At 64.9% G+C, this 11,635-nt stretch overlaps 5 protein-coding genes across 5 annotated transcripts in view; 2 read left to right on the top strand and 3 right to left on the bottom strand.

The window, feature by feature from the left end:
• AMSG_10931 (uncharacterized protein) overlaps positions 1–1,156 on the bottom strand; it is a 2,696-nt gene extending 1,540 nt beyond the window's left edge. The window contains exon 1 of the mRNA XM_013897657.1: positions 32–1,156. Coding sequence (XP_013753111.1) covers positions 32–1,045 — 1,014 coding nt within the window. The 5' untranslated portion in view covers positions 1,046–1,156. The remainder of the gene's footprint in view (positions 1–31) is intronic.
• Positions 1,157–1,171: 15 nt separating this feature from the next.
• Positions 1,172–3,720, top strand: AMSG_10930 (glutathione synthetase; the record flags this gene model as incomplete). Its single annotated transcript, XM_013897656.1, has 2 exons — positions 1,172–1,186; positions 1,396–3,720. The coding sequence occupies 2 exons, from the start codon at positions 1,172–1,174 to the stop codon at positions 3,718–3,720; spliced, it is 2,340 nt and encodes a 779-aa protein (XP_013753110.1).
• Positions 3,721–4,213: 493 nt separating this feature from the next.
• Positions 4,214–5,935, top strand: AMSG_10929 (uncharacterized protein; the record flags this gene model as incomplete). Its single annotated transcript, XM_013897655.1, has 1 exon — positions 4,214–5,935. The coding sequence occupies one exon, from the start codon at positions 4,214–4,216 to the stop codon at positions 5,933–5,935; it is 1,722 nt and encodes a 573-aa protein (XP_013753109.1).
• A 61-nt stretch (positions 5,936–5,996) lies between these two features.
• On the bottom strand, positions 5,997–9,222 carry AMSG_10928 (uncharacterized protein; the record flags this gene model as incomplete). The annotated part of the gene is made up of 2 exons (XM_013897654.1): positions 5,997–7,058; positions 7,522–9,222. 2 exons carry the CDS (start codon positions 9,220–9,222, stop codon positions 5,997–5,999), a joined length of 2,763 nt encoding a protein of 920 aa, XP_013753108.1.
• Positions 9,223–9,862: 640 nt separating this feature from the next.
• Positions 9,863–11,535, bottom strand: AMSG_10927 (uncharacterized protein; the record flags this gene model as incomplete). Its single annotated transcript, XM_013897653.1, has 2 exons — positions 9,863–11,360; positions 11,530–11,535. 2 exons carry the CDS (start codon positions 11,533–11,535, stop codon positions 9,918–9,920), a joined length of 1,449 nt encoding a protein of 482 aa, XP_013753107.1. The 3' UTR covers positions 9,863–9,917.
• Positions 11,536–11,635: the final 100 nt, after the last annotated feature.

Below are 11,635 nucleotides of genomic sequence, written 5' to 3'. Positions count from 1 at the left end.
CCGTCGAGAGCTCGCGCTGCGGAATGGCGACGACGGCCTTGAATGCCCGCTTAGTCGACGCCAGCTGATCGCCGTACTTGGAGTACGGGCCGATGACAAGGACAAACTCGGCGTTGGCAAAGGGAACGGCGAGCCAGTCGGCCTCGGATGCGGCGTAGTTGTTAGTCATGAACGCAGCGGCGCGCGAGTGCAGAAAGGTGACGAGCTCGGGAGTGCGGACGTGGCGGGCGGCGGCGCGCATGGCGGCGGCGGCGCGCGAGAGCGTCCGCGCGTACAGGCGAGAGTACGGGCGGACGGCGACACCGGCGACAGCGTCGGGCGCCGACGAGGCAACGAGGGCAACGACAGGCGATGTCGGATCGGCGGGCGGGCTCGCGTCCTCGCCCAGCGACGCCACATGTTCCTCCCACGCCATCAGCCACTCGCCGACGTCCATGCGGGTCATCATGAACGGCGGGTAGAGGCCGGATCCCGGCGGGGCCGACGGCGGGAGGACCACGCCGCGCAGCGGCTTGACAAACACCCTATCCTCGAGCTTGTCAAACGGGCCCTTGTTAAAGTCAAAGAACTCGAGCTCGTCTGAGAGGTACCGGCGCCAGGCCGGCGGCGAGCTCCAGAGGCGGGCGACGAGATACTCGCGGAGCTTTGGGTTCTTCCGCCACGCCTGGACCAGATAGACCTCATCGATGGCATCCATGGCGTCCATGACCGAGAGGAGGGCGGCGGCGGTGGTCGGCGCGAGGCGGGCGATCTTGCGGCTCCCGAGCTCGACCCGATGGTAGAGCGAGATGCGCGAGGCGAGGCGGGCGACCCGCTTGGATGATGGCCCGCCCGGCGGGAGGGCCGAGGCCTTGGGTGAGGGGAAGACAGGCCCTCCCTCGGCACAAGCATACCGCCAATGGCCTGGTCCATCCACCGATGCGCCGACCACAAGCTCAGAGGCCGCCGATTTGGCCGGCGAGAGCCGAGCCGCGAGGACCACCACCAGCGCCGTGAGGCCAGCGACAAGGACCCACGGCGCGACGATGAGCGTGGCCAGGAGCATGCTTGATGCCGTGTGTCGGGGTTGCGGGGTGCGGGATGCGGATTGCGGTTGCAGGTTGCGGGTGAGAGGAGGAACAAACGTCCGAGTCTCTGACCTCGCTTTGTGGTGGAGTTTTGTGGTGGCCAGATGCAGGTCAAAGAGGTGCCGTGTCCGGGCCGAAGTCGAGGAGGGAATGGCCGTGCCCGAACCACGACCATTTTTGACCGGGGAACAAGTCCGAGTTAAAAAGCAGAGTGACGAGTTGCGGGTGCGTGACGCAACCTCCGCTTGTCACGCAAGCAAAAGGCAACCGCTTGTCACGCAAGCAACAGGCAACGTCAGCAACACGGTGGTGTAGCGATTTGTTGGAGCCTCCGTTCCTCACCAAGACCAACGACTTTGACGACACCATGAGCAACGTCGCGGGCACCTCGGGTGGCGCAGGAAGCACAGGGGTGGAGCTTGCCGAGAGCGAGTGGGCTGAGCTCTCTATTTCGAATCAGCTGCTGCTGGCCGAGGCGCATCGGCGTGGGTGGAAGTGTGAGGTGCTGGAGGGAGCATCGAACATGGCTGCGGTGTGGCCGCCGGACTCGACGCCGATTGTGTTCCAGCGGGCGCGGACGGAGCTCGGGTCGGCCATTGGCCACCGGCTTGCGGAGAACAAGGCTGCGTGCGCGGTGCTCCTGGAGCGGCGCTCGCTGCCTACGGCCAAGTCGCTGCGGTGCGTGCTCCGGTTTGGCGACATTCCCGAGTCTGATCTCGAGCGGCTGACGCAGTTTGTGCGGGCGAACCAGCAGGCCGGGTGCGCGACGGTGATCAAGCCGACGGACGGGGCGCACGGCGAGGGCGTGGTACTCGACATTGCGCCTCCGCGGGCTAATGCTGGGTCTGCCGACGAGCCCGAGGGGCTGACCGACGCCGAGGTTGCGGATCTGACGGCGGCGGCGCGGGTGGCGACGTCGATGTCGATGCTCGGCACCAACGCGCGCAAGCCTATTCCGTTTCTGGCCCAGCGGCAGGCAGTCGGGACCGAGCTGCGGATTCTGGTCATTGCCGGCGGAGTGTTTGCGGCGTCGATGCGGACGGCGCCGGTGGCTGTGGGCGACGGGGAGTCGAGCGTGGCCGACCTTGTGGACGCGCTCAACACGGACCCGACGCGCGGGCCCGGGCACACACACCCGCGGTCGGTCATCGACGCAGCGGCGGTGTCTGCCTATCTGGGAATGGGCGCGCTGGCGCGAGTGCCTGCGGCCGGTGAAAAGGTGCAGCTGCTGGGCATTTCCAACCTGTCCGCCGGCGGCAACGCGGTCGACGTGACGGACCGGCTGCACCCAGAGATTAAGCAGATGTGCGTGGAGGTTGCCGAGGCGCTGATGCTGGATCTTGTGGGCATCGACGTGATTGTGGCGGATATGGAGGCGCCGCTGGCGTCGGCTGGGTGCTGCATTCTGGAGGCGAACACCTCGCCGGGCTTGCGGATGCACGCGTTCCCGTCCGAGGGCACGGCGCGCAACGCGGCGCCGTTTATTCTCGACGCGATTCTCGCGCGGCGCGAGGCGTCTGCGGCGACGGCGCATGCGCTGCGGCAAAAGGCGGCAACACGGCGGCAGCTGCGGATGCTCATTGTGATGGACCACGCGACGTCGAAGAAGGCCAACTCGCTGTGGTCGATGGCGCGGGCGCTGGCGGACCACCCTGCGGCTGAGGGCGTGTTTGTGGCGTCGCGGTTCAACCCGGCGAACACATCGTTCTTCTACCCGCCGCACGACGCCGAGTCTGTGTGGGTCCACAAGGTCGGGCCCAAGTTTGGGTGGAAGCCGCTGACCGAGGTCAACTTTGCGACGGCGCGGCAGATGTCGCTTGCAGACTTTGACGTTGTCTTTCCGCGCCTCTCGCGGCCGGTGACGCGGGCGTTCCTCGACGGCATGGCGCGGATGGTGGACGAGTGGCGGATCATCAACGGGACGACCGACTTTCTGCGGGTGTGCTCCAAAGGCTGGCTGCCCGAGGTGGCCGAGCTCTGCGCGCCGCTGGCGTACTGCAAGACGGTGGCCGAGGTCGAGGCGTTCCGGGCCGAGTACCCGGCGATTGTGATCAAGCCTGTGCAAGACGGCGGCGGTAAGGGCATCACCCGGGTGGCGGCCGACGGACGGGTCTTTGTCGAGCACGACAAGGTCGGTGTGGCGTGGGAGGAGTACGTCGAGAGCCACTTGCGGGGTGTGCTCGACAACGCAATGCCGACGCCGCGGTCGGACGGATCTGACCCGGACTACGACCTCTTTCACGGCGTGGTGTGCATGAAGTTCCTGGAGGGCGTGCGCGAGGGCGACAAGCGGACCGTGGTCATCGACGGCCGCATCATCGCCTCCTCCATCCGCCTCCCGCAGCAGGGCAACTGGGTGTGCAACGCGTCGATGGGCGGGACATCGCATGTCGCCGCCGCCGACGACGACGAGGTCGAGCTCATCCGCAAGCTTGACCCGGTCCTCCGCAAGCACAACATCACGTTTTACGGTATCGACACCCTCGTCGGCGACGACGGCAAGCGAGTGCTCTCGGAGCTCAACGCGTCCAACGTTGGCGGCCTCGCCCCGATGGAGGAGGTCTCGGGCGAGCCGGTCGTCGCCCGCGGCATGCACGCCCTCTGGACCTACATCGTTCAGCGGGTCTCGGACCACGAGGGCTGGGTTGTGTAGTTGTGCAGGTGGAGAAAATGAAGTCTTTCAAGTTATGATGAGCCTGATGGGAGAGGAGGGCATGATGCAAGGGCTGGAGCCGGAGCTCGGCTTGACCGGCCGACTTGAGCCTTGGTCGACGATCCTGCGCACGGCGGTGGCGAGGAGGAGGAGGGCGGGATGCATTAACGGCAGTAGCTGTGGTCAAACCAGTGCTTGGTAAGAATGGTGGACAAACCAGTGCTTGGCGAGAATGGCGGACGAGGCGGACGAGGTGGACAAAGCGGACAAAGCGGACAAAGCGGACAAAGCGGACAAAGCGGCCATTTGAGAGCTTTTTTTGGCCACGAGTGGAATTCCTGACAAAAAGGCAGCACTATGTGACGAGAGCGTGGCATGACGACTTCTTCCCAAAACACATACAGGTGCCACAAGCCGACCGATCGGGAACACTCACCCACAAGCGCGCAGCACATTTCTCTCTCTCTCTCTCTCTCTCTCTCTCTCTTCAATCATGAGCGCGGAAGCAGCTGGCAAGGCCAAGTACTTTTCAAAGGCCGACACGGACGCAAGCGGCAAGCGGCAGCGGCTGCTCAAGGGAGTGGAGGGTTCGACGGTGGTTGTTTCTCCTGGAACCTTTGTGCCTTCGGATCATTTCTACGAGCGGACGCTCAATGCCGTCCCACATCCGCTGGTCTCGTACTTTTTCAACATGACAAAGGAGCAGATTGCTGCTCGCTACTCGCACCTCCATCCCGAGGTTGATGAGGATGCGCTCAAGCAGGTGCTCAACTACGAGCCGCAGCTCCTGCCGTGGGCGGGGACGGATCTGTTCAACGTGACCAACGCCGAGGGTGTTCGGCGGATGTGCGTGGTGGAGACCAACTCGAGCCCGTCGGGGCAAAAGTCGATGCCGCCGCTCAACGACTCGATCGAGCACGGGGCGTACGCGACGCACATGCAGACGGCGTTCAAAACGGCCGAAGCCGGGTCGTCCGAGCGGGTGCCCGGCGGCCGGCTGGCGGTCCTGTTTGACAAGAACTACATGGAGGCGTCGGGCTATGCCAAGACGATGGCCGACGTCTTTGACGAGGAGGTCTTCCTTGTCGAGTACCACTACAACGACGACGAGCCCGCGGTCAAGTTTGAGGACTCGGTCATGTATGTGCTCTCGCCCGAGGGCGAGTGGGTGGCAATCCGGGCGTGCATGCGGTACGTGACTCAGAAGCCATGGTGCGCGCTGCCGGTGACTCCGATCAAGACGGTGATCATGAACTCTGTGGCGGCGTGCCTCGCAGGAGGGCGCAACAAGCTTGTGGCGTCCAAGGCGTACAAGCTCCTCTCTGCGCAGCTTTCGGACTCTGGTCTCCGGATTCTGGCGCCGTACACGGTCAACGATGTGCAGCTTGCGTCGGTCCCGCTGTACGTGGCATCGCTCGGCGGAGTGGCGGTGGTCAAGTCGCCGTATGGCAACGCCGGAGCCGGGGTGTGGTGCATCACTTCGCCGCGCGAGCTCGCGGAGTTTATGGAGGATGCCAAGAGCCTTCCGTACGACGTGTTCATTGTGCAGGGCCTGGTGGGCGGGGCTAACTGGTCGTCGCACACACCGGGCGCCGGGCGGCTGTACCACGTGGGCATGATGCCGACGAAGAAGGGCAAGACGTTTGTGGCGGACCTGCGGTTCATGGTGGGCAACGTGCCCGGCCGTGGGCTTGCGCCGCTGGCCATGTACGCGCGGCGTGCGCGCGAGCCGCTGCCGCGTGCCATCGACGACGGGCTCGACTCCTGGGCGTGCCTCGGGACGAACCTCTCTACCTCGCTCTCTTCGACCGACTCGTCGCGCCTCATCCTTTGCGACCGGCGGCAGTTTGCGCAGCTTGGCATCGGGCTTGACGACCTCATTGCCGGCTTCGTGCAGTCGGTCATGGCTGTCATGGCCATCGACGTCATGGCGCTCCGGGTCACCGGCGCCAAGGAGTCGACTGACTCGTCGATGGAGACACCTGCCGCCGAGCTTGAGGAGCTGCGCAAGTCGGACGACGAGCGCGGCTTTGACGTCGACCTCTTCTACTCGCTCTGCGCCGATGCTCCGCTGTTGGAGGAGATCTGCGTCGGCATCGAGAGGGTCGACCCCGAGTTTGCCGCCGACATCCGCGCCCGCTACAACCTCGAAACCATCGTCGACCACGACCCGATGACCAGCGCGACGCCAACAGCTCCAGACGCGACCGAGTAAAGGGGCAAGAGCGCAGAGTTTATGAAGTTTGTTGGTGTGTATGCGTATGCGTGTGAGTGTCTCACAGCTCGTTGAACAGCAGCTCGGGCTCGTCAAAGGCGATTGGTTTGGCGACGGCGCGAGCCGAGGGCAGCTCCATGAGGGCGAGGTCTACGGGAGCAGCAAAGTAGACTTGGTCGGCTTCGCGGTTGTAGAGGCGATGCAGGTCGTCGATTTCGTCGGCTTCGGCGGTGATGGCGGCCTTGAGCTCGGCGAGGCTCGAGTCGAGCGAGCGGTAGCCGGTCTTGTCGAGGGCGTCCTTGGCAACGTTGATGAGGGTGACGGCCTCGCCGATGGTCTCGCCCGAGTCGGGCGAGTACTTGGAGAGGGCCATAAACTTGAAGGCAATGGCCTTGTGGAACTGTGCGTTGACGGAGAGGAACTTGCGAAAGTCCTTTTCGATGTCATCGTACTCGGACGAGCCCTTGATGAGAGAAAGGGCGAGCTCGTACTTGTCCTTGACGTCGAGGAGGAGGCGGGTGAGGAGCGAGGGCGAGACGCCAGTCAGGGCGCCCTTCTTGACGGTCAACTGCTGGGCGCTGGCAAGGGCAACCAACGCGCAGGCCTGCATGACCGGGATCATGACTTCGGGCGGGCGGACCGACGGCCAGTTGACCCAGCGCGGGAGGTAGCGATCGACGGCAAACTCCCAGATACCGGCAGCCTCACGGTAGAGCTGAGCGGCACGACCGACGACGTCATGGAAGCCATCCTCCGAGACGACGTCAGCCAGGAGCTTTGTGGCAGCGTTGGCCTTTGCAGCGGCGACGCCGTTGGTGATCATGGTCACGTCGTAGTACTTGTTAGCGATCTTGAGCACCTTTGACTTGCGATAGAGCAGCGATGTCCATGCGTAGCTGATGATCTTGTCCGTCCGCATCTCGGGATGCTCCTCAAAGGTGGCAACGAGCGAGTGTGCGTAAGGCAGGTATCCCATGAGCGCGTCCTCCACGTCGGCAGGCTGGACCCCCTTGGTGGCCAGGACGGTGTACATGGCGTCGCGCTCGGCCTGGCACCGGGCCACCCACTCGCCGCCCTCCTCCGAGGAGGTGCGGAGGGCCGCGTCGAGGCGGAACTGTTGGGTCTTGAGGGTGGGGAAGGTGTACATGTGCGAGTGTGTGTGTATGGGTGGGTGGGTGTATGGATGTGTGGGTGGGGTGTGTGGGGTGTGTGTGGGGTGTGTGGGGTGTGTGGGGTGTGGGGCATGTGCGGGTGGTGGGCGGAATGAATGGAATGCTGGGAACGGGGAGAGGGGGGAGAGGGGGGAGAGGGGGGCGGAGGGGGGGGGGGTCATAGGGGATGCGGATCATAGGGGATGCGGATCATAGGGGATGGGGATGGAATGTTTACGACAGCGATGGCAGGCGTTGAGCTGTGCCTGCACGAGATCTGTGTCGCCGCCGTCGCCGAGGAGAGTGTTGTTGGGGAGTGGCCAATGAGGGCGGCGGCGGCGGCGGGGCAGTGCTGGGTGGAGGAGGTGGCGGCGAAGGCGGCGGCGGCGCAGGCGGGGCGTGGGGATCGCTTGACTGTCGCCGGTTCGGGCGGACAATGCCGATTAGACGCTGCACTAGCGAGCGACTGCGGGTTCGCGGCACCTGGAGCGGTTCCTGGCGCTGGTGCCTGGGCGGCATCGCCGGCGGCGGCGGCGGCGGACCAGCAGCCATCGGCGGTGGCGGCGGCGGCGGGCCAGCAGCCATCGGCGGTGGCGGCGGCGGCGGGCCAGCAGCCATCGGCGGTGGCGGTGGAGGCGGACCAGCAGCCATCGGCGGTGGCGGTGGAGGCGGACCAGCAGCCATGGGTGGCGGCGGTGGCGGAGGGACAGCCCGCCGTGGAATCGGATCGCCACGCCGCCAGCCGGGTGGCGGCAGGAGCGGCGGCTGCGGGATGAGTCCAACGGGCGCGGCCGGCACAAGCGGCGGCACGGGCGGAGCAACGTTGAACCAAGCATGGCGCGCGGCGTAAAAACCGCGCATCTCATCCGGTTCAAAGGCGGCGTAGTGCGGCAGGGCGGCGACGCCGTCGGCGGCGACTGCTTCCCACGGAAACTCGCCATTGAAGTAGTTTGCATCGACGGCATCACGAAAGTCAAAGGCATCGAGGGCGTCGATGACCGCCCGCGGGCCGTGGGTTGCCATGAACTCGAGGATGTGGGCCCGGACGCGGATGGTGGCAAGCAACGTCTGCCCGGCCCAATCGCGGGTGGCGCGGCAGCGAGAGTCGCACGGGCACGAGCCGTCGGGACGGCAGTCGGCGCGTCCGCAACCTAGTGCTGCGATGCGCGCGTCGACGTGTGCCAGTAGGTACAGGTACATCGGACAGTGGCTTGGCGAGGTCTGCCACGGCCCGCGGTACGCCGAGTGATCAGAGAGCGAGCCGACCGCCGATGCCGCCTTGCCGCACACGAAGCACCACCGCGACGTCGCGCATGTGCACGACATGTGAGTGCACGCCGAGTCCTTGACCCCGCGCTTGCCCGCAGCGCAACGCCCAGGACAGACCCGCGTTGTCCACTCCATCATCATCTCCTCAAACTGGCGGAACAGGCGGAGCTGCGCAAATCGCGCCCTGCACTCGCGATGCATGGTCTCGTCGAGGGCGTGGGTGGCCGGAAAGACTCTCTCGCACACCACGCACAGCCGCATCGAGCAGTGGACGCAATTTGTCCGCATCAGACCGCGCGAGACGGCATCAGCAATCGACGTCGTCCGGTTGCACCCAAAGCACTTGATCCGATGCTTGCCGTCGACCGTGCACTGCAGCTCAGCGTCGATGGAGAGCACCGCCGCCCGAGCGGACGGCGGCACAGACGCGCACACAGCCACCGCGCGGAGATCCAGCGGATGGCTGCACGCCCCGCAGTACGGAAGCTCACCCTCGCGCACCGCAGCCTCAACGGTGTAGGGGACGCAGCTCGAGCACATCGGCGCGCTGCATTTCTTGCAGACGAGCGCCCCGACGGTAGCGGTGGCATCAGAGCCGTCGGCCAAAGACGATTCTGAACATCCGGCCGCATCGTCATCCAGCTCCACCATACAGATCGAGCACGGCGCAGCAGCCAAATCGGCCTTGGTTGGTGGCGATGGCGGCGGAGGCGGCGGCGGAGGTGAAGCGCCACTGCGTCGGGCGGCAACCACTGCAGCAGCTGCCATCAGCTCGACAAGCATGGCGTCGTGGGTCGAGAGGTGCGAGGCCGCGGCCGAGGCCGTGGCGAGCACATCGGTCGACGGAGCAAACAAAATGTTAGACATGGTACTGGACCCAACAGATTCACGGCTAGTAGGCCGGGTATGAGTATGGATATGGGGATGTGTGCGTGTGTGCGGGGGGCGATGGATGGGTATCGATGCGGTCGCAGGCCGCACCACAGCAGCGGCTCTTTTTGAGGTTGCGACGCGCGAAGGAAGTAAGGTTCCATTGCGAAGAAATTCGAAGGTCGGTTTTTTGCGCGCGGCTTTTTCTGACATTGACGCGCCGAGGGCAGGCGGGCAACAGAGACAGGTGCAACGCACATACTTGCGCTGCTGGAAGAGACAACGACAGGGAGCGGTGAGTGTGCGATGGTGCTGACGGCGGCGTGCGGGTGCTCGCGGTATGATCAGTGGCTGGAGCCGGCGACGTTGGTGGCGGCTGACAACCGCGGCGATGACGGGTTGGGGCAAGCGCGTCCAAGGCGGAAGCGGACATGGGTGAAGAGCGTGTGGGGCTGGGGGCTGGGGTGGGATGCTGGCAATGCTGTCCGAGTGGATGGCTGGAAGGGGAGAAGGTTCGATGGGCGATGAGGCCGGCGGGGGGAGGGGAGGAACCTACGGATCACCTCTTGGGCTTGGGCGATGTGGAATGTGTCGGCATCGGCATCGGGTGGATGGGCCGGCATTGTGCGTGGGTACAAAGACTGGGGTGTGTGTTTGTCACGCGGATGAGTGTGCGCGGTGTACGGCTGAGCTCAGACGATAACCTCGCCGTAGTCGTCGTAGTCGGCATCCGAGTCGGTGTCCTCGTCGTCCGGGCCGGCTACGGTGGAGGCGTGGGCAAGGTCGACAAGGGTCTCGTTGATGTGCTCGACAGCCTCGGCGTTGACGTCCCGCACGTCGCGGCCGCGGGCGATGATGACGTTGTCGACAAACTTGAGCTTTTTGCGGAGGAAGAAGGTCTCGCGCGGCGTGCTCCGCTCGACCCAGGCGAGGTAGGGGAAAGAGAAGAGGAGGAGGGTGGAGATGATGGCCCACGGATAGGAGAGGCAGCAGGAGGAGCCCGAAGAGGAGACGACAAAGTCGCACGGGACGAGCATCAAATTGTGCTTGCGGTGCCTAACCGAGGAGCCGATGCCGGGCACAGTGAGGGTGACGGAGATGTTGAAGTGGTCGTCGTTGTCGTGGGTGTCGATGTAATCGCCGAGCCACTCCTCCCACAGCTCGTCCGACTTGGAGTTGGCCATGGCGTAGTTGAACTCGATCTCGACGGCGGCGCGGACGTAGCGCTGGAGCGAGACTTGCTGGCTGCAGTCGATGACGTCGTCGGGAATGATCTCCTCACGACCGCGCCACGTCGTCACCTTCTTGCGCTTGGTCTTGGTCCCCTTCGAGGTCTTGACCTGGACGGTGACGTAGTGGTAGGCCTCAGCGATGACAACCAGGTATGCGGGCATGGCGGTGCAGGCCTCGAGACGGGCCTCGCCCTCGGTGGTTGTCATCTTGGTGCCAAACGAGCGAACGGTCTTGCTCCGCAGCATGACAAACATGGTGATGACGAGGACGATGCCGAGGCCGACAACATACGGCAGCGGTTCCATGTAGTAAATGGCGGCGGCGACGGCGGCAATGCCCATCAGGTTGAGGAACAGCACCGCACAGAGATATAGGCCGGTGAAAGACGGGTTCTTGGCCACACCCATCGACTCCGAGTCGGTCATGTCCGACCCGTCCGAGTAGCCCTCCCTGTTCAGCGTCCTGATCCCGCCGCCCGACTTGATCCACGGATTCGATCCGCCCGAGCTACTCCGCTTGCGACCGGAGCCGGCCTTGCTCCCGGCCTTGCTTCCGCTCTTGTTGCCGGCACCAAAGCCCTTCCGGCCGCGCTTGCCCGACTTGCTGGCCGGCTTCTTGCCCTCGGACGAGCCCGCGCTCGACAGCTCGTCGTCCGACTCGGCCTCGTACACGTCCGACTCGTACTCGTGCGACTCGGCCTCGTACTCATCCGACTCGTCCGACTCGTAGGCATACTCGTACTCGTCCGAGTCGGTCGACGCCCGTCCACCCTTGCCCTTGCCCTTGCCCTTGCCCTTGCCCTTGCCCTTGCCGCCACCGGCACCGGCACCGGCACTGGCAGCTCCGGCCGACTTTTTGCTCTTGCTGCCACGCATCCTTGCAGCGTTGGCGAACATGTTGCCCTTCTTGCTTCCCATGATAGCACGCGTAGGGGAGGGGGAGGGGGTATCTGCCTTTCGGACCAAGGAGGGAGTGAGGTGGTGATGAAGCGGAGGAGGACGGAGGGAGGGGGGGCGGGAGGGATAGAGGGGGGGGGGGAGCGGGGAAGGAGAGCATGTTTTCACTGCTCACGACCATTCTCAGTACCACGTAGACCTCAGCTACCACACCGATCACTGCGCTGTTGGATGGTTGTGCCCATCCATGCTCAAACTCCTGCCCATGATCACCTCCCCCC

Source organism: Thecamonas trahens, assembly GCF_000142905.1.
Source record: "Thecamonas trahens ATCC 50062 unplaced genomic scaffold supercont1.66, whole genome shotgun sequence".
In the NCBI taxonomy this organism is placed as follows: domain Eukaryota; order Apusomonadida; family Apusomonadidae; genus Thecamonas; species Thecamonas trahens.
This window is presented reverse-complemented; position numbering and strand designations above follow the sequence as displayed.